The sequence below is a fragment of the Brachycentrus maculatus genome, unplaced genomic scaffold, assembly GCF_059751285.1.
Source record: "Brachycentrus maculatus isolate JH-2025_06_01 unplaced genomic scaffold, ASM5975128v1 h1tg000357l, whole genome shotgun sequence".
Lineage (NCBI taxonomy): Eukaryota > Metazoa > Arthropoda > Insecta > Trichoptera > Brachycentridae > Brachycentrus > Brachycentrus maculatus.
In genome coordinates, this window is record NW_028281106.1 from 309,061 (window position 1) to 331,788 (window position 22,728).

At 36.4% G+C, this 22,728-nt stretch overlaps 2 protein-coding genes across 4 annotated transcripts in view; one reads left to right on the top strand and one right to left on the bottom strand.

Annotated features, from left to right (window-relative positions):
- The first annotated feature begins 49 nt into the window (after positions 1-49).
- Positions 50-22,186, top strand: LOC148303674 (ATP-dependent DNA/RNA helicase DHX36-like). 2 transcript variants are annotated; one of them, XM_088269541.1, is made up of 11 exons: positions 50-64; positions 139-700; positions 2,769-3,155; positions 4,647-4,979; positions 6,069-6,609; positions 7,372-7,540; positions 10,468-10,868; positions 11,656-11,992; positions 12,504-12,688; positions 13,855-14,047; positions 16,201-22,186. In XM_088269541.1, exons 2-11 carry the CDS (start codon positions 293-295, stop codon positions 16,289-16,291), a joined length of 3,045 nt encoding a protein of 1,014 aa, XP_088125667.1. In that variant the 5' UTR covers positions 50-64; positions 139-292; the 3' UTR covers positions 16,292-22,186. The 2 variants fall into 2 exon arrangements, with proteins under 2 accessions (XP_088125667.1, XP_088125666.1); XM_088269540.1 differs by lacking the exon at positions 50-64 and having other exon boundaries at positions 84-700.
- LOC148303675 (lanC-like protein 2) overlaps positions 20,257-22,728 on the bottom strand; it is a 9,515-nt gene continuing 7,043 nt past the window's right edge. For both annotated transcript variants that reach the window (XM_088269544.1, XM_088269542.1), the window contains one exon: positions 20,257-22,514. In XM_088269544.1, the coding sequence (XP_088125670.1) occupies positions 22,185-22,514 (330 nt within the window). In that variant the 3' untranslated portion in view covers positions 20,257-22,184. The remainder of the gene's footprint in view (positions 22,515-22,728) is intronic.

Sequence of the window (22,728 nt, forward strand, 5' to 3'; positions counted from 1 at the left end):
ATTCAGTTCGTTCAGTTGGTATTTTATGTTATTCGTATCTGATTGTATTTGTAGGTATTTTCTGGTAGGTATATGATATTTGGTGGTTATGTTTTGACATTCCGGACAATACAAATTAATTTAAAATTTATGTTCCAGACATTCGTATTCGTCAATGTCGGTGGCCGGTGACGGCGAATTGTTTAGTTTTCCGGTGTGTCAGTCTATTAAATACTTGTTCGAATTACTATGCCCCTAAATATTACCGGAAGTTTTACGCTAATATTATTATAAAGAACTCACAGCCGGTGTAATGTCATTTCCGAATAACAATAATTATCATCAATTTTCTCGAGAGTACAGCTATCTACAACTACCGAATCAAAGGAATGAGAGCTATTTTGATCGGAGCGGGGCATCCGGCAGCCAGAATCGCTCTGATGGAGAGATCTCAAGGCCCTTCAGGGGCAGGGGGAGAGGCAGGGGCAGGGGTAGGGGCAGGGGCAGGGGCGGGGGCGGAGGCATGCAAAGGGGCATGGGCAAACAAACTGACCGGAGTCGGAACTATAAAGAAAAACAAAGTCACCCACCACACGATAAACCAAAACAAAGTCACCCACCGCACGATAAACCGAGGCAAAGTCACCCACCACATCTAGAGGGGAGAGAAATTGGTTTATATTATAAGAACCTAAAAAAGAAAAAGAAAATTCCGCAGGTGGTAAGTACCAAGCAACTTATTATGAAGGAAAATGAGAATCTTTAACAAATTATAATCTGTAAGCCCTTATTAACCCTTATTTTCATCAATAGTATGGAAAACACCATACCAAATGAATGCAGCGTTTTTTTTTACAATTCAAACCCTTATCCGCACCCCAATGGTGCATAGGGCACTGCATCATATAAATGCAGTGTTATCTTTGATCATTAACACATGAAGGAAAGGTGATCAGCCCTCCGCTTCAGGTACCAGTCCAGGGTAATATTGAATAAATATTATAGTGAAAAAATCACTTATATTCATTTATGTTATGACCCTCCCTGGGAATCGAACCCGGGACCTCCAGTGCGGTAGTCGAACGTGCTGACCATTACACTACGGAGGCGGACAAAATTCAGCGTTTACTTGATCATTAATCTAGTAAAGGCAAGGTAATCAGTACTGCGCTTTGAATTCATAGTCCAGGGTAATAGTAAAGTGAAGAATTTTTTTGTCTAATTTCACTTATTTTATGATTCAAATATCCACTGGCTAGTGTTAAAACAATGTATCGCCAATGCATGATGTTCAGCATAGGTCGTTTCCACATTTACAAATTGATATTCAACATTATTAGAAGAAAAAAAATTAAATAACTTTTCTTTCTGATCTTAACTGCATGCAATGGTGCATAGAGCCCTAAATTGATTTGATCCAGTGTTAAGCTCATCTTTAATTTTGTACTTAAAAGTAATTTAATCAGTTTTGCATTATAGGTGCCAGTCCAGGGTAGTATTATTAATTTATGATATTTTGTAATGATTATTTGAAAAAAATATTGCTTAAATTTTGTTTTTGAACTCTACAATGAATAGAAACTGAACAAGTAGACAAATTCAAATATCCAAATGAATAATTCATTAGGATAAATAATGTTTCAAGTCAGTTCAAACAGGTCAGATTGTAATATCCAAGTGAATAATTAATTTGGTTTATTGAATATATCAAGTCAATGCAAATTAGTTAGTAATATCCAAATGAATAATTCATTTGGTTAGTTGAATACATTAAGTCAATGCAAATTAGATAGTAATATCCAAATGAATAATTCATTAGGTTAATTGAATATATCTAGTCAATGCAAATGAGTTAGTAATATCCAAATGAATAATTCATTCGGTTAATTGAATATATAAAGTCAATGCAAATTAGTTAGTAATATCCAAATGAATAATTCATTTGGTTAAATGAATATATAAAGTCAATGCAAATTAGTTAGTAATATCCAAATGAATAATTCATTTGGTTAAATGAATATATAAATTCAATGCAAATTTGTTAGTAACATGTAAATGAAAAATTAATTTCGTTAATTGAATATATCAAGTCAATGCAAATGAGTTCGTAATATTCAAATAAATAATTCATTTGGTTAAATGTATATATCAAGGCAATGCAAATTAGTTAGTAATATCGAAATGAATAATTAATTTGGTTAAATGAATATTATTAGTAGCATAAATATAAATCCATTTTTATTTAATTTTTACTGAGTAAATACGACTACTTTCTGCTTAATAAATTAATGAAATTAAATATAAATCATTTGAATAAAAATAAATTAGTGAATAAATAATTTGAGACGTACCCGTCTCTTCGTCAGGACAATCACTACCACAGCATGCAAACAATACTACCCTTCAATACCATAGCACTATTTACACATGCATGTTTGACCTCGGTTCTTAATGCATATTTTGTGCTGCAACCCCTATTGCATGTTGGTTTTCGGGTTGACCAAAATCGCATGTGTTAAACATTTTGTGTAGTTTTAAGTGTGTAAATAGTGCTATGGTATTGAAGGGTAGTATTGTTTGCATGCTGTGGTAGTGATTGTCCTAACGAAGAGACGGGTACGTCTCGAAACCGGTAGACATAAAAATCTCAGTGAGTGGTTATATACTAATATTACCTACATTTTTGTAAAAAAATAAATAAGTAAAAATGACTGACCACAAAGTAAATGCTTTAAATATAAATAATATTGAGAATAAAATAATTTGAATTCTTCTGTAACTATTTTCAGAGGTTACTTCAGCCAGCGGAAGAGAGTCTCCAAAAGATAAAGAACTTATTGGATTCCATCGGTCAGAATGCCAGTGATGATGTTCCCATACCGACTGCGGAGGAAACGCGGTTCAAAAAAGATTATATCGACATTACAACTGTCTCTTTTATTGACAAACTGAACCAATGTCTAAATAACGGTCCGCAGTTCTCCGTGCCTTCTGACCTGAATGCCGAGCTTCACGCGGAACATTTGGAGAAAATTGAAGACCAGAAATATATTAGTATGTTAGAGATTCGGAAGAAATTGCCAACATATCAGAAACGAGGTGAAATTTTGAAAAGCATTAGAGAAAATCAAGTGGTGGTTATCAGTGGTGATACCGGCTGTGGAAAAACTACACAGGTAAATGGTTGTTTTTTTATTCTTCTTTTATCTCATGTATATTGGTCTGCCGCAACAAATGACACGTCTTTCGCCACTCTGATCTATTTTTCAAAACCCTCTTCAGCTCCTCATACGTCAAATAACCTACGTCCTCGTATATGTCGCGAGATATTCGCGGCGTGGGCATCCACTGGCGTTTGTTACTCAATTTGACTACCATAGAACGGGGCTACTTGAACTTTGATGTGTTACTTGAGCCCAGTACAAAAAAAATCTGTATTTGGTATACAATAATGAACGTATCGACATGATTCATTGTTTCCCTGACAGGTGACATTTATTGTTACGATACTTCGATCGATACCACGATGTAAATATTTATTTGTACTGGGCTCAAGTAACACATCAAAGTTCAAGTAGCCCCGTTCTACGGTACTCATTTTGCAAGCAGGAAAAAAATATTTTAAATTTTCCTTTTTGAGTAGAATTTTACTTTCAATATTCCTGACCACGTCCAAGTAATTGAACTACTTGATCATGCTAAATTTTCCTCGGGCTTTTTTGCTCCCATTTCCAACTATATTAACCTTATAATTTTTTTTACCATTCTTTCCCCTCCGCCTCTGCGGTGTAATGGGTAACATGTTTTGCTACCGTGCTGGAGATCTCGGATACAAAATTAAAATATTAGTGATTTTACACTCTAATATTTATTCAATATTATCTTAGACTGGTCCCTGAAGCGCAAGAGTGATCACCTTGCCTTCCTGTAATTATCAATCAAGATAACAGTATCGTCAATGCGATGCAGTGCCCTATTCACCATTGGGTGCGGATAAGAGTTAGAAGAAGAATTCTTACCTCACTCATTCCTTCCACATATCGAACCATCGCAATACAGGTCAGGTTAGGAGACAAAATAATCGGCGGGTATGTATGAGGAGTTGCATGAAAACATGAAAGAAGCGAAGAATGTTTGCAAAGACAGAGTGGTGTGGGGTTCTATTCCTTCCTACTCCTGGGGAGAAGCGTCGTGACGGTTACTTAGTTATATAGAAGAATATCAGGCTCATATCGTCGTGTCTGACGTAAAGTGCTCTAACTACATTTTTGTCAATTTTGAAATATTTGGTGTATGTTATCAAATGACCGTTATCTACAAATTTAAACAAACAAAAAAAATATAAAAAATAAATTACGCCTAGTTTTCAGGCATATAAGACGCTATCTACATCGAATTTTCGAAATGAACTGAACTCCTAAAACGCTAACTACTTAATTTTGACAAAGCATGGTTTTAAACGATTTAATACATTATTTTATCGTGTTTTTGAATGAATAATACTAGTTTATAATTTCAGATATAACCGTTAATTAATAAAAAAAGAATACGTTGAAAAAAAAGAAAAAAAAAAAAAAAGGAAAAAATCTTCTAAGCTGTAAAGTAACAGATTTGCAGATAGAGTACTTTACGTAGGGGCCGTCGATAAAATAGTTGTACCTTCACAGGTGGGGCAGCTAATCCTGGAGGAGGCCATGTCGCGTCAGCAGGGCGCCGGGGTGCGCATAGTGGTGACGCAGCCGCGCCGCATCGCCGCGACCAGCGTGGCAGCGCGCATCGCCGCCGAGCGCGCGGAGCCGCTGGGCAGGAGCGTGGGCTACTGCGTGCGCCTGGACAGCGTGGCGGCGCGACTGCACGGCTCCCTGGAGGTGGTCACGGCCGGCGTGGTGCTGCAGCGCCTGCAGCAGGACCCGGCGTTGCTCTCCGTCTCCCACCTGCTGCTAGACGAGGTGCACGAGAGGGACACCACTTGTGACCTTCTGCTCGGGATCGTCAAACTGGTATTTTTTTTTTAATACATTTATTTAAATCACAATTTATACATACTTAGAACATTTTTTTTTGCAGAGACCCACCAAGCCACCTTGTGTGTCTTGTCGGTGGAATTCTTTTTTTAATACATTTTTTATTGTTTTTAACGATTTTAACCTAATATAGACACAGAAAAGAGAAAACAATTAAGAATATAAACATTTTACAATTTTCATAAAATTAACTCTTGATCATTTACCCATTCCTTTATTTTGCCTTTGTTCCATATTTTATTTTGACCTCTAACATCCGTCGGTAACAAATTAAAAATGTTCGGAATGATATATTGCAGTGTTCGACTCCCATATTTACTGTTAATTCTTGGGACTATCAAACCTTCGTTGTGTGTAAATCGTGTATCATGGTTGTGTACTAAAGGATTTCGATATTTTTGTCTAGTTTGTTGTTCAACGATGATACTCATCCACAATATTCCACGTACCGGCAGTACATTTATTATTTATAGATTTGGCGTTTAATTTGTACACCAGCTTATTAGCTAAGCTCTTAAAGTGACTTTTAGACATTATACCGCAACAAAGCTCCGCTTAAATTTTTTTTTAAAACATGTGCTCCGCCAAGAAGTATCGATTTGAATAAAAATAAAAACGTAATTGTCATTTTTAAATCTTCGTACTAAATTCAAAACTTACCTTATAATTATTAAAGGCAGTGCAAAAATGTTTTTTGCACTGCCCATACAGACTCATTTGAAAACAAAATATTTGACTTGTAGATCTCCATTTTAATTTATGTATTTTAATAAATGTTAAATCAAACACTGATTTTTTGAGTCTACTAAGTTTTATTTTATTATTTAAAAAACACATAAAAATCTATTTGGTCACAATTGTTTCGCCTAGTTATGGCATTTTTAAACATTCATTTAAAAATGCCATTACTAGGCGAAACAATTTTTCACAAAATTGATATTTATGTGTTTTTTTTAACAATAAAATACAACTTTATAGACTCAAAAAATCAGTGTTTGATTTGACATTCAATACATAAGATAGATGATGACTAGGCTTCTTTATTTAATTTGCGTAAATTTGTAGATTCTTGCAAAGCGCCGAGATCTGAAGTTGGTGCTTATGAGCGCTACGATGGACGCGGAACGTTTCTGTCAGTTCTTCGGCGGCTGTCCTCTGTTGCACATACCGGGGGTCATGTTCCCCATACGGGAGTACTACCTGGAGGACGTGCTGGAGATTACGGGCTTCAGTGATTGGCACAGGGCTTCGTCTCTACGCTACCGCGAGGCGGAGCTGGCGCGCTTGAAACACGAGATGTTCGTGGGCCCGCTGGTGGCAGAACTGCACGCCTCGGGGCTCTACTGCCGGCAGACCCTGGACAGCCTGATGCTGCCTGACAGTGAATTCCTCAACGTGGATCTAGTGGCGGCCACAGTGCGCACGCTGTGCCGCACGCGTCCGCCAGGGGCCATTCTCGTATTCCTGCCAGGGATGGTGGAGATCTCACGCGTGTGCAAGCTGCTCCAAGATCCGGAAGAACCCCTCCCGCCCCACCTGCTACTTCCTCTGCATTCGCACCTTAATGCCATGGACCAGAATGCCATATTCGCCCATCCGCCTAATGGTTACTTCTTGATTTAAATTTATTTATTTATAATCAAAGAGAAATATTTGTGCTTCTATTATTTACAAAAAACTTCAATTTCGTATTATTTCTGTGAGCGTAAGCGGCTCATTATTAGAAACAGGTATCAAATTGTGGTAGAGTGGGTTCGAACCGAGACACTCTGACTCAAGAATCCACGGCACTAACCACGGGACCACAACCCGACACTTCACAGCATGGACCCGATATTTTATTAGGACATCTATAAAATCTATTGGGAAAATATATCATCAGTAGATGAGATGATCTTAACATGTATATTGTGAGTTTACCGGTTGAAAAAAGGGTATTTTGAAAAGTTTAGTTTAAACATTAATCAATTTAGGGTCTGCGGTTGTTTTCCTTTAAACGTATTTATGTATTTTTTTTTTCTTTTCTGATGTTTTAGTATCTCTAGAGAGCATAAATATAAAGATGAGGTATTATTTTTGTCCATTTTCATAGTGTAGTGGTTACCATGTTTGGCTACCATTCTGGAGGTCCCGGGTTCGATTCTCAGGGAGGTTATATAAATGTAAGTATTTTTTTCACTCTAATATTTATTTAATAATACCCTGGATTGGTACCCGAGGCGTAAGACTGATCACCTTGCCTTCATTTAAATAACAATCAATTTAACATTGCACGAGTGATGCAGTGCCCTTTGTCACAATTTGGTGTGGATAAGGGCAAGATTATTATTATTTACTGCTGGAAGCACAAATTTTGTACTCTTTTCAGATATAAGAAAAATTATAGTTGCCACTAATATTGCCGAGACATCCATCACGATAGACGATGTTGTTTACGTGGTTGACAGCGGTCGCATGAAGATAGAAGACTACGATGTGGAGTTAGACCAAAAAACCTTACAGGCCGAGTGGGTATCCAAAGCCAACGCACATCAAAGGTTAGTTTTCCTCTGATCGAATTACAATATCTGCGACAACAAATCATCAGCCATATTTCTAATTTTGATGTAAGACGGTGTTCCTCCCAAACTAGTTACTTTTTTAAATACTTGCGACATTCTAATAGGTCATCCCGTACATTGTTGAAAGTGGCCTCACGCTTCTATAGCGATAAAATTCTATACCGAACCGCATAATAAACCTGAAAATTAAAACGGGGAAACTTATTAAGTCCGATAAGATTTTATACCGTACCATCATGAGTCTCCAAATATTGTATACCGTATTGCATCGAAAGCATCTTAGTACAAAATATAACAATAAATTAGGTACAATCTATTGTATATCAAGCCAAATTAAACACAAATCCAATATAAATTTATACTAATGTAAAACACCTTATTTTTGCTTATAATTATGTCATTATCAATTATAATATAACTTGACCTACTGGAATAGGTAGACATTCCCTCGCATTATAATGGAATGTAAACCCTATATCTGTAATTGTATGCACTTTTGAGATACGGCAATACATACCAATAGCAATAGCAATATGTGGCCTTATGCCACCCCTATATACACAATTTTACTATAATGCTGTTTTAAGCCTTTCCTTACGATGCTAAAAACTTCTGCGCGCTCCCTATGAGAATGTGGTTTAGAAATGGGAAAAATGTGAATATTCCTAAATTTTGCTTTTATTGACCATAGTTGAAGTTGAAATTTAACAATTTTGTAATGTTAGCTCTGATAATTACCTGAAAACGAGAAAAAAAACATCAAAAGTGGCCGTTATAAATGACGTAGTGTGACAAGACCGTTGCGCCAGACGATCTGCATACTACTGGACAGGCAGAGTAAACACGTTACGACATGCGATATGCACAAATACTTACATAGCACGCACACGCCACGTTAGTTTGTGTATTGGTGATTTTATTCCCGATTTTTTCACAAATTGTTTATTTCCGTCGCTGAAAATGAAACTTAATATTATAATACTTTCATGTAATATGTACAAATTATATTATGGAGAAATACAAAAATTCTGAGTCCGTATCTATTATATTTTATATAGATATTCTCATTTGAAAAGTCGAGTTGTAGTAAATACATATCACCGGGAGGGGAAGGTTAACACATTGTATGCGGGGGTCTAAAAACAATAGACTTTAGCCGGAAGTAAAACAATATTTTTGATTAGAATTTTCAAAGAAATTATGCGTAATGTTTTGTCATCATAGATAAAATAACAAAAAATCTGATTATGTTATAATTTCACCACATTTCTAAACTGAATATAAACACCTGTTATTAATTTGGTAAATGGCACTACACCGATTTTCAATTTGAAATATTCCCCATAAAAAATATCATGGTCATCCATTCCATATATCGCTCACTCCTTTCAAGAACGTCATAAATCAAAAATCGTCAATTTTCAGTTGTGCATATTTTCGGAAAGCCCAGAAAATGTACTATATCCTAGCAAAAGCGGCAACATTTTAACTTAATATTTACCCGCTACAGGGCAGAAACGGTTGTTTTTGCATTTTGAAGAAAAGGTATTGTTTTATTATTTTTTAAAAATAAACTAAATAATTTTCAAATGGAGAAAAAACCTTCAGGTTTTACCTTAAAAGATCTGTTGCACAGTAAAAAGATCAATAAGTGGCTTGATACTCATTTTTAATACATTTCATTTTATTTTCAAACTTTAAAAACGATCTCCTGGAAAATCAAGTTTTTTGATTTATGACGTTCTTGAAAGGAGTGAGCGATATGTAATTACATATATGATTGCTTGTAACATAAATAATATTATTTAAAAAAATAATAATAATTAAATGATAAATAATAACAATTTAATGTCTATCTGGATCAAATGATAGGGGTTGATTTTATTGTTCTATGAGACTGTTGATTTTTGTTTACTAGCACAAACTTCCACCTTTAACTGTCTATGAAGGAGAACTAATGATAATTAGTTGCGGCATTATTTTCCATGCCAACAAACAAACCCGTAATATGTCGTATCCAGCAAACAACCGATCTTCAGCGAAAAAAAGGCATTTGTTGGGTTCCGTCTTCAACCCACAGTTCGCAATAAACAACATTTGCAGTTTCTCCCGCACACAATGTGTTAATAGCGCAGTTCAGTGATTCAACGAGGAACCGTAAAATGCAATCTTAATCAAATATAGCCCCACGCAGAGCAAAAATCAAATTGAAATCTTCTTCTTCTTTTCATAGATCCTCAGGATCTGTTTGTGCCTCCGTCTGTCTCTCTTGGGATGTTGACTCCCAGCTATCTCTCCACCTTTTTGGAGGTCTGCGTCCTTCAGGGTTTCCTTGAAGGGCGATACGTGGAAGTCTCTTCTGACATTCTGTTTATATGCTCATAATCAAATTATTTTTTCATCAAAGATGAAGAAAAATATGAAAGTCTGGGCATTTACGGGGCTGACGACCGTCATAGACTGGTTTGATTGATCACTTTACACACGTGTAACTTTCACCAATTCTACCCATTATTGACCACACTACTCAAATTCTTGGAAGTTCTATATATATGAACCAATTTAGAAACCTTGTTCTTGAATCACTAGAACTTCATAGAGACATCTATTGGTGAGATGTAAAGAAGCTTTTTTACTAAGCAGATACTCTTATATTAGTATGTGAGCTCCGAATCCTGGATTACAATCACACACATGAGAAGCGCCAGGAAATCATTTTAATTTTTATTATTTAAGCTTATAATTTGACCAGATAATTTATTTACAACATTTTGAGTGTGTCCAAATACTTGTTTAATCCAGATTTTGTGAAGATTTTAGACACACTCAAAATGTTGCTCATAATCAAAATCAAAAGTAATTGGTTAATGACTGCAGATTAAATAATTGTGTCCGCTTTGCAGGAGAGGCCGCGCTGGTCGCGTGCGCGAAGGGGAGTGCTATCGCCTGTACACTAGCGCGCGCTCGGACACGCTAGCGGAGCGGCCCGCCCCTGCGCTGCTGCGCACGCCGGTGCACGAGCCGCTGCTGGCGACGCTGCTGCTGCGCCTGCCGCCCTCCTTCCTGAACTCGCTGCTCGACGCTCCGCAGTCGGCCGCCGTGGCCACGGCCACGAGCCTGCTGCAGCGCGTCGGCGCGCTGGAGGGCGAGCGCCTCACGCCGCTGGGCGTGCACGTGGCGCGCCTGCCTGTGGCGCCCGGCGCGGCGCGTATGCTGCTGCTGGCTTCACTGTTCTCCGCCGTCGCACCCGTCAGCTCCATAGCAGCCGTCGTTGCCTTCAGAGATCCTTTCGTTCTCCCTTTAGGTAAGGCTTACTAATTATAGTTTTTATTTTTTAAATTTATTTATCGATGATTATCGATGACAATGATTTTTTTTTTAACAATCACAACTTAACGGGCACATTATAGAGATATTTAAGAATAAATAATGGTAAACATAACATGCAAATGTAAGAAAAAAAACTTTATTTTTCATTAAGTAAAATTACTGTTTGTTCACGTGGAATTCACACGATTATTTATAACTAACTTACATTTTGGTTCATGTGATTAAGGGCGTGATTTGACAAGCAGAAATAATAGACCCACAAGAACAATTATTACCTTTACTTTGTAGGGCAGAAAAAAAAATATTGGCCACCTCCATAGTGTAATGGTCAAGATAACACTGCATCGCATTTCAATTTTTGAATGTATTGTGGAGGAACACCTAAAATCTGAACCTAGTATTTATTACAGTTATCGAGATATTAAAGTTAGCACAAGTACTATTTCTATGTATTTGCACATCGCAGGAGAGGAAGGGATTTTTCTTTTTCTTCGTGTGCCGTATTAGGTCCCCCCAATGTTGGCAAAGGCTTCGCGATCCTGCGCCGTCCGCAACAACTCCTGGACTCCTCTCATCCCGGTCCAGTCGCGAATGTTGCGAAGGCACGATGTTCGTTTCCTGCCAGGTCCTCGGCGTCCTTCTATGTTCCCCATCATTATAATTTGCAGAATGTAGTATTTTCCTATTTTTCTGTACAAAATACGTGACCCAGATACTACACGAAAAAGAAAGGGTTAAAGAATTAAATTTTGCATGCGAAGGGAAAGAGAGAGAGGTCGAGGCTGCGCGGGTGGAGCTCGCAGACGGCTCCGGGTCGGACCAGCTGGCGGCGGCCGAGGCGCAGCGCCGCTGGTCGCGCCTGTCCCACCGCCAGGCCGAGGACTTCTGCAGGAAATACTTCCTGAGCCCGCGCACTTTGAGGATGCTGGACAATATGCGTCACCAGTTCGGGCAGCTGCTGAGCATCGCTGGTTTCCTGGCCAGCGAGGACCCGGACGACGCCGACTCTAATCGCAACTCCGCCAACTCAGCACTGCTCAAGGCGCTCGTGGTGGCCGGCCTATATCCTAACGTCGCCAAGTACTACGGCCGCAAGAGGTACCCCTTTCCTAGTTCCTTTGTTTTATCTTGTTCCTTTGTTTGGAAAACAATTTTCAAATTTACATTTTGTCAGACTGAAAGTAAAACAAATTAGTTGGATTATCAACTTGACTTCTGGGCTGCTTTGATATGCCAACTTATTTACCTCTTCTGCACCTTTCGCTGTCTTTGGTGACAAACTGAATGATTTCTTCTTTGATGAATGCCAGTACGATTTTTTGCAGAAATGGGGGGTCAGTATTACCATTGGTATATCATGTACATACCTATTTTATACCAATATGGCTACACCCCACTGTGCATCTAAAGCGAGATATCATATCTAGAATCTTACAAATATACATGCCTATAAGTTTGTGAAAAAATGCCATGAATAAACTGTCACCTCTGACTGAAGTTTACCATGATTAATAAATAATTTAACATGTACCATGATATGTTAAATATGGTGTAGATTTGACTATTTTTTATGATTATAGTATGTTTTTACATGCATTTTTTTTAACAGGCTGTCTACGCCAGAGGATGGGCGCGTATACCTTCACCCGAGTTCTGTGAATGTATTCGCAAGACCACCCGCCGATTTCCTTGTATACCGTCTCAAACAGCGTTCCTCTGATCTCTTCTTACACGACACATCTCCTGCGCACGCATTGCCTCTCATCTTCTTCGGGGATAATTTTTCCATTTCTGGTAATTATTGTTGTGTCCGCTGTATAATAAATAACCAGGTAACTGCTAACCATTTACAAATACCAGAGAGAAATAGGACCCGTGGACTTGTCTTATCTTCGGTGAAATATATGGTCTGTGAACATATCGTGGGTATACTGCAAAAAACATTAACTCTTAAATCCCTGTTTGAATATCCCGGTTATTTAAAGCTTTTTAGCCTGAATAAAATACCCGGTATTCAACTTAAAGTTGAACTTACTTTTAAAACGAACTTTTTGCGAACAATCTTTGTATCTTTTTTATAAATAAAGAGAAATATGTATTTATGTTTTTATTATTTACACAAATATTTCAATTTCATACTATTTCTGTGAGCCTAAGCAGCTTATTAGTAGAAATAGGTATCAAATTGTGGTAGAGTGGATTTGAGCCGAGAAACTCTGACTTTAGAGTCCACAACACTAACCACGGGACCACAACCCGACACATTCATGCACCTTTCACATTCATGCATCTCCTCATACATACCCGCAGATTTTTTGCCCTTGCATTTTGTCCTTATACATAACACCATTTGAACATCTATCATACATCGTTTTGCCGCATGTTCTTCTGAGAAATCGCATTGCGACTGCATTCAATCTACTTTCATCCTTCTTTTGCCAAGTCCGTGCTTCACTCCCATACATTAGGAAGTGTTTACGTATTTGATTTGATATTTTTGACTTATTCTGATCAACACACCCGTAATTGTAATTTTTTTAAGATAAGAGGTTAAGAGGTTTCGTGGGTGCCATGACGTATTGGAGAGACAGGGATTGGATTTGGCAAAATATTAATAGGCAAAAATAGAAAAGGTTGTTAAAGTCCACCCATTACACAGGTATGTATGTAATTATTGAGATGTATCGTATCTCATTCTCTTGATGCATTAACACATTTCAGATGGCTATTTTTTACGCCTTATTTGGCAACGGGATTTGATAATTATGCACATAGGCCTTAATAAAAAGATATAATATTTATATAAAACATTGTATAATTCTTTATTTTCTGACTTTAAAATGAGGCCGGCGCAAAAGGTAACAATCTCTTCCCGTCCTTAAGCATCAGTCGACTGAATAGGTAGAAATACTTTTCCCGTCCGAAGTGTGTTAACAATAGCCATGTGTATATTTTTTTAGATCCTATTGAGACAACATCAGAGTTAGGGGAGGATATGTGTTCCGTGTGGAGCGGGTCCCATGCGTGGCATACTAAACGCGCCACTGCACAGCTGTTAGCCGACCTGCGGGGGGCCCTGCATGACGCCCTGCAGTGTCGCCTGGAGAACCCACGACCCGTCTGCTGGAACTCGTCCGAAGGGCATGTCCTGCAGTGAGTATACATTCCTCGTTTCCAGTTATCTTGCTCATTTTAATATTCAGCAAATGGCCTCCCCTTTCAATCTCTACATACTCATAATTACCAGCATACTTATATTTACCTTTTTTCTTATCGAGTTTTTTAGTGTAAAACTTTTAAGGTATACAATAAGTAAATATAGATTAACTCAAAGTAGTCTAAGCTTAACTCAAAGGCGCACAGTTTACAGCTGCAAGCGGGTTTCCCGCAAGGTATTGGACCCTCCCTAAGTAAAAAACAGAGGCATTATCAGGATCCTAAAGGGGTGGGGACGAAATGACGGCCTCTGTCCATACGTCCTACTCCCCCCTCATTAATCTTCATATTCCTTAGGAATATTTAGAAAGCTCCCTATGACTGTATAACAGCTGCGGCTGAATAGTTGGTTTAGAAAGAAAAAATGGAAATATACAATGCATAGAAATTATGTAGAAGAAGTAGATCCCGATTACAAGGGACCACCCTTGACAAGGGCTGAATTCGATTTTGCAGTGAAGGCCTTAACGGATAGAAAAACAACTGGGATAGATGATATACCTGCTGAGGTTTTAAAGAATGTAGACGAACGGACGAAGACAGCACTATATAACATCATAAGTGAGTGCTATGAAAAGGGAAAATTGCCCAACGACTTCGTAAAGAGTAAGTCTATAACAATACCTAAAAAAGGAAATGCAGCAGACTGCAACAACTATAGAACCATAACACTTCTATCCTACGCATCCAAAGTGCTCCTGAACACTATAAAGGGCAGGTTGAAAAAGAAAGTGGAGGAACAGCTTGGAGAGGATCAGTTTGGTTTTAGAAGTGGAGTGGGAACACGAGAGGCAATTTTGGCACTGAGACAGATACTGGAAAGACGACTGGATGTGAATCTTATAACATACACGACCTTTATAGACTTAGAGAAGGCTTTTGATAGAGTGGATTGGTACCTCTTGTTTAAAGTCATGAAGAAAAGTGGAATTGATTGGAAGGACAGAAGAACCATCCTCAAATTGTACAAGGACCAATCCACTCTCATAGATATTAATGGTTCCTCAAAAGAAGCCAAGATAAGAAAAGGTGTGAGACAGGGTTGTCCGCTGTCACCCTATCTATTCAATTTGTTCATAGAGGAGGCCATTGAAGAGTTGAAGGAAAAAACAAATGGAGTAAAAATAAACGGTCAACAAATACATTGTATAAGATTCGCTGATGACATCGCCCTGATAGCAGAGGACGAGAGTGACATGAACCACATGTTAAACACTCTCTCTAATGCTCTGGATAAGTTCCATTTGAAAATTAATGCCGCCAAAACAAAATCAATGATCGTTGAAAAAGAGCAATCTGACCTCCATCCAACAATACTTCTCGGAAATAGAGTAATTCAACAGTTGGATCAATTCTGTTATCTGGGTAGCACGCTAACATATAACAATAAATGTACCCTAGACATAAAAAAGAGGATAACGCTAGCCAAGCAAACTTTTATGAAAAAGTACAGCCTCCTATCAAACAAACATTTAAAAATTGAAGTAAGAAAAGGATTCATAAAGGCTTTTGTTTGGAGTGTTTTGTTGTATGGGTGTGAAACCTGGACCATCCAAAAGTACGAAAAAGACCGGCTTGAAGCATTTGAGATGTGGGTTTGGAGGAAGATGACCAAAACATCATGGGTCGTAAGGAAGTCCAACGAAAAGGTGTTGCAGGACGTAAAAGAAAGAAGAGAGCTTATAAATCATATTTTGAAGAGGAAGGCCAAGCTAATAGGGCACTCAATTAGACATAGCACCTTTCTTAGCAACATCTTCGAAGGAAGAATCTTGGGAAAACGAACAAGAGGCCGCCCAAGAACTTCATACTTCCAGGATTTGAAGCGGCTCATGGACGTCTCCTCCTATTCGCAGCTCAAGAGGATGGCGACTGACAGAGACAAGTGGCTGACACAACAAGGCGCTGCCTTTAGAAGATGATGATGAGAAATTATGTGATGTTGAAAATTATTGTCTATGCATTACATTGTTAATCCTTTTCTATATTGTGATGATTTCTATGGATTTTGTAACAAACTTTGACAAACTTATTTATCAAATTTTTTCCAGCGTTCTTAGTTACTTGATTAATTTTGCATATTTTTTTAGAGCAATAATCGAACTCATAACAGCAGAAGATGCATCTACAGGCTACATTGGTGAAGAATTTCCAAATGAGGAACCCTCGAAAAAGTCATAAATTTTATTAAACATATTAATAAATATCTCTATAACATAGCTGGGATTCCATACGGAAGTAAACTATTTAACTACATAATGTAGATAACATCACTTTTTACCTAATACATAATAATTTTGGATATTTTATAAAGTGCCATTTTCATAAAATGCTATCTCAAAAACGGTTAGCCGTGATTAATTTATGAGGAAATCAAAATTTTCAAAACGATCCTCTCACTGTCTCCAACTGGTGGTGGAAGAGTATGCCACCAGGCCTGCAACAGCAAGGGATGGTCGCCAAATTTAGTCTGCTGGTTGGGAGCTGGTAAGGTAACTTTACCCATTGTTGTTGTAGTTATTACATATCAGCTAATTTGTCTAATGGTTATCTATTCTATAAAGTTAACCCGTTAATTTCTGTATAGGACCCCAGCACTGTAGTTACCATTGAATCTCAATACATATGATATAATAAAGTCATAAATATTATAAAGTTTTTAGGTTGCTATATCTGTAATTATTACAGACTCGATTTTCTCGGCAGCACTGTTGTCTGGTTTGTGGTAAAGCTGATCGCTACAAATTTTCATATTTAGTATAAGTTTCAAACCTCGAAATAATTTGAGATTATTATGTTAATTTTTTTCATTATTAATTTTTAGTAAAGAATTATTGGAAGAAAAAATAATTCACCTTTAAAGTAATCATACCTTTATTTTATATTTTATTTTAATGTGTGCAGTCTTACACTACAAACATTCCATCAAAAGAAACAATGGGTTTTTACCACGTATACAAGTATGAAGTGCGGATTTCAGACAACAGTAGGCACGCCGATGCAGTGTTAAAATAATTTGACATATATACCATTTCATTATGCCATTAACGAGAGTCAACGTGCACAAGTAATAAGTTGTAAAAGTATTTGCATAGTATTGTTTTACTGTATTCAATATGTCAAAATTTGTGCCAAATAAAATTGAGCATTCACACAAATAAAATTGAGCATTAATTTTTTGTTTTCGTTTGAAGAAAACTTTTACTGAATCATACCGATTAGTTTGAGCAGCTTTTAATGAACACGCTCCATTGGAAGATAAATGCGAATGATGGTTTCAGCGTTTCAAAAGTGGTGATTTCGAGGTTTTAGTCAAGGAACACATAAAACCGTCAAAAAAGTATGAAGATATGAAATCGCAAGCATTGCTGAAGAAAGACGTTTCTTGACCTGTCCGGGAGTGAGTTTCTGCGGACAAAATTGAATCTGGGGAGTCAGTTTTTTGCTATTTTTTTACTTTTTATAATTTTATTTCGTAGTCGATTCTATAAGCAATATATTTTCTTGAAAATTTTTTATTATTTACACCAGTAAACATGATTTATCGAAGCATCGATAAATTTGCTGCAAATCATGTTTTAAACATGTTTTGATATAAATCATGTCATAAATCATGTTTTGGATCAGCCGTACTCCTATGAGGAAAATTTGGAATGGTCGTACATGTACGGCCATACTCCCGGAAAGGTTAAACACAAAAATAACTCGTTGAGCAGTTGAACATTAATCAACAAGCTGTTTCCAGTTTCTTATGAAAGATGGGAAAGATACAGAAGGAAAGGCGTAGATGGCAAAGATACCACACGAGCTGAACGAGAGGCAGATGAAAAGGCAAAAAACCACATCTGAAACTTTGCTTGAACTATACAAAAAAGTCTTTTGCATCACATCGTTACTGTAAAAATAGATATATTTTGAGAATACACAGCATAAAAAATCATTGGTAACTCTAGGCGAATCAACGGCATGGCCGGATTGCTTTGGCAGGAAAATAATGCTCCGTGTTTAGTGGAACCAGAGAGGCGTGGTCTATCTATTAGAGCTATTAAAGCCTGGTGAAATGGATAATACCAACAACAGTTGATCGATTTGAATCGTTCGCTATTAGATAAATGACCGGAATGTCGAAATAGACAACACAAAGTGATGTTGCTCCATGACAATGCTCTCTCACATACAGCAAAACCGGTAGGCGACACGTTGAAAGCACTCAACTGGGAAGTGCTACCCCATGCGGCTTACTCACAAAACCTGACTCCTTCCGATTATTAATTGTTTACATCATTGGGCCACGTATTTACTGAGCAGCTCTTTAGTACCTTCCAAGATGTGAAAAAATGGATCGATAAATAGCTCGCGGCAAAAGAGGAAAAATTTTACTAGTGTAGTATCCACAAATTGGATAAAACAAAAATAAAAAGTATAAAGAATATAATAAAATTGATTAAATTACCATTTCTCATTCTTTCAAATTTAATGTTTTTTCTTAGAAAAAATCTGCATATCATACTTGTACTCCTGGTATTTCATTTATTATTTTAAGTGTTATATTTTTATATTATCATGTTAAACACCTTAGTTTTCAATATGGTACTTTTTTTACAAACTTTGGTACTTCCTTAAATCCGCATATCATACTTGTACTCCTGGTATTTCATTTATTATTTTAAGTGTTATATTTTTATATTATCATGTTAAACACCTTAGTTTTCAATATGGTACTTTTTTTACAAACTTTGGTACTTCCTTAAATCCGCATATCATACTTGTACTCCTGGTATTTCATTTATTATTTTAAGTGTTATATTTTTATATTATCATGTTAAACACCTTAGTTTTCAATATGGTACTTTTTTTACAAACTTTGGTACTTCCTTAAATCCGCATATCATACTTGTACTCCTGGTATTTCATTTATTATTTTAAGTGTTATATTTTTATATTATCATGTTAAACACCTTAGTTTTCAATATGGTACTTTTTTTACAAACTTTGGTACTTCCTTAAATCCGCATATCATACTTGTACTCCTGGTATTTCATTTATTATTTTAAGTGTTATATTTTTATATTATCATGTTTAACACCTTAGTTTTCAATATGGTACTTTTTACTAAATTTGGTACTTCCTTAAATCCGCATATCATACTTGTACTCCTGTTATTTCATTTATTATTTTAAGTGTTATGTTTTTATATTATCATGTTAAACACCTTAGCTTTCAATATGGTACTTTTTATTAATTTTGGTACTTCCTTAAATCCGCATATCATACTTGTACTCCTGGTATTTCATTTATTATTTTAAGTGTTATATTTTTATATTATCATGTTAAACACCTTAGTTTTCAATATGGTGCTTCTTTATAAACTTTGGTACTTCCTTATTCATTCTAGTCTTGCAACCTAAATTTGTAAGTATAATACATACCAATTATGTATGTATGTACATGTTTTTTTTTATCTTAATGTAACATAGATGTTGGAAAGTGAAAAGGTCATAAGTGCCATTTAGTAAACTTTACAAAATGTGCATAACTTTATTCACGACATTGTACTGTTATTTTGAAGAAATATAAATAAACTATTTTCATATTTTACCATAACTTTTTTTGTTTATGAAAATAATTTTCAATTTTTTTTCTTTGTTTGATAAACATAATTGACGATAACACTGTGCTGCTACAATACGGAGCCCAAAGAACCATCGGGTGCAGATAAAAGTGAAGAAAAAAAAATATTTTTAATAAACTCATATCAAGTAATACATTTACACCACTTTTATTTTCATAACACTATTATAAAGATATACTTTTTATATTTTCATTTGTTGTATAAATACATATAATGTATAAAAATGCAATTTTTTTTATGCCCTACATTCATTATATTTTAAAGATATACTTTTTTAATTTTCATTTGATGTATAAATACATATAACATACAACCAAATTGTATTATATTTTTTTATCCTTATATGTATCTCATTCCTAGGTGAATTCTGTGTCTGCCTTGCCTAATTTAAATCAGACAAATTTAATCAATACAGAACACTTTGTATTTCATTGTTGCCTTACTTTATAATGCATGCAAATTAAAGTATACTTTTGAATTGAACAAAATATTTATTTATGTATATATTTTTACAACAAGAAGTTGGTACATTTGAAACTGATCATTTCTTAATTCTTTCAGTACCTACCAGAGATTGCTGGTGTAAATAAATAAAGAACATTAAAGTTGGAAAAAAATTCCTTTCAAAAAAATTAAATTAGTCAAAACCTTGTATGTAGTTTTGAGAGGTGGATTATATAATAATAAATATGAAAACAAAAAATAAAACATTCAATAAAAGAGGATTTTCAAATAATTTCATTAATTGATTCAGCAGTTGTTGCTTTATGGTAATACCTATCCATTTTTAATTCAAGTTTTATTTGGTAAATGCCACTATTTCTTAAAATCTAATTTGACACGTGTTTCGATGCATTCCGCATCATTTTCGAAGTCATGATTTTCAAATAAAATTACGCAGAATGCATCGAAACGCATGTCACAATAGATTTTTATAATAGTGGTATTTACCTAGTAAAACTTAGAGTAAAGATGTATTTTTAAATAATTTAAGGACAATGCAGTGACAGATAACATTTATTATAATTTACAAAATATTGCGGGTCACGAGAGGTGGTATCATACATGATAAAAATAGTGAAGGACATCTAGTGGAATGGAAGAACTGTTGACGACAGTCAACAGTCCGGCTTCTCCTGAGGATTTTACATGGTTTCTTCCCAGCAATGAGTAATGCTGAGAAGTTCGTGATTGACCCACACTAGATTATCCCTCCTGTCCCCAACACAGATGAAAATAAATCATCCTTTTTTTTAATTAGAAGAAACAAAATCCACTCAATGATCTATAAACCTTGTAAAAAGCAAGGTAAATAATAAATCCAATTCTCATCTAAAAAAAAAAACAACTGTGGGAACTTAACACATTTCGGACAGGAAAGGTATTTCTACCCTTTCGGTCAATTGATGCTTAACACTTCCCTTACGATGCTAAAAACTTCCATGCACTCCGGTGATATGTATTTTGTATACCATATAAGAATGTGGTTTAAAAACGGGAAAAATGTGAATATTCCTTTTATTAACCATAGTTGAAGTTGAAATTGAACAATTTTGTAATGCTAGCTCTGGTAATTATCTGAAAAATAAGAAAAGAAAAGAAGAAAAAAAGCATCGCAAGTAACCGTCATAATTTGTGTAGCCGACACGACCACCCCGAAAGACAATTTGGTTTGGCCAAGTCTAAACAAAGCTCTCTGCTGAAGCATTTTTGGCAACTTTGATTATTTTTCTTCCACTCAGGATACTTTGAAGTCCATAATAAGTGTGTATTTAATGCTGCCATATCCATAATTTCCATGAAGATGCGAAAAGGCCATCTTCTACTCGACTTCACGCACGAATACTCTGATGTCATCTTGTCCCCTGTGTCTACAGTACCTTTTGTTTCATTATAATTCAAAATTATTACTGTTTTTTTTTTTTCGGAATGTAAAGTAATTTCACAAAGCAATACCGCTTTGTTTTCCTGCGGCACGTATGACACAAGGGTTGTAGTTGGTGTAAATCCAAAAATGCTACTATGTAGCTCACGTTGTTTACTTGGCAAAAACTCTTTAGGGATTTCTATATACATATTATAATACTTTTATGTTATATGTAATTATATTACGGAGGAATACAAAAAATTCTGAGCTCTTATCTATTTTAATTTATAATTTTCATTTTAAAAGTCGGGTTGTAGTAAATACATATCAACAGGAGGGGAAGGTTAAGGACGGGAAGTGTATTTTTACCTTCTGCGCCGGCCTCATTTCAAAGGCAGAAAAGAAGGAATTATCCAATGGTTTTATATGAATATTATATAGCAATCTCTTTGTTAAGGTTTTTACAATATGTAAATATAAAATCACATCGCCAGCGTTTCGCAGGCGTAAAAAACACCCGTCCTAAATGTGTTGAGCATCCAGAAGTCCACAAAACAGCACGAAAGACGCGTAATTTACAAAGTGTAAGCGGGGAATTTAGCATCCAGCGGTTTGAGTATGTCCGTCAGGAAGTACAGGCGCCCTGCGAGCCCCTCGAACAGGGACATGGGGCGGTCGGGCGGGTGCTGCTCCGTGCCGTTGCGCTGCTCCACGCACCACTCGGCCATGCGCGCGGCGCGGTACAGCCAGCCCGGGGCGCGCGTGACCTGGTGCAGGTGCAGCAAGGGGTAGGCGTTGCCCGCCACACCGTGGCAGATACTGTAGCCCTTGGTGCAGAGCCCGCGCTGCCACACCACTTGGCCGCTCTCCTCCGCCGCGCGCAGGTAGCGCTCGTCGCCCCACAACTGGTGGAACACGCGATCAGGGCAAAAAAAAGATATAATCAACAAAGGGTTTAAAATTATTTTAATTGTGAAGTTAGTATTATAAATAATTGTACAAAACTTCAAGGAAACTATGCAAAGAAGTCCACAAATATATTCTTTTCCAAACCCTCAACCACACCCGATGGTGCATAGGGCGCTGCATCATATAAATGCAGTATTATATCATTAACAC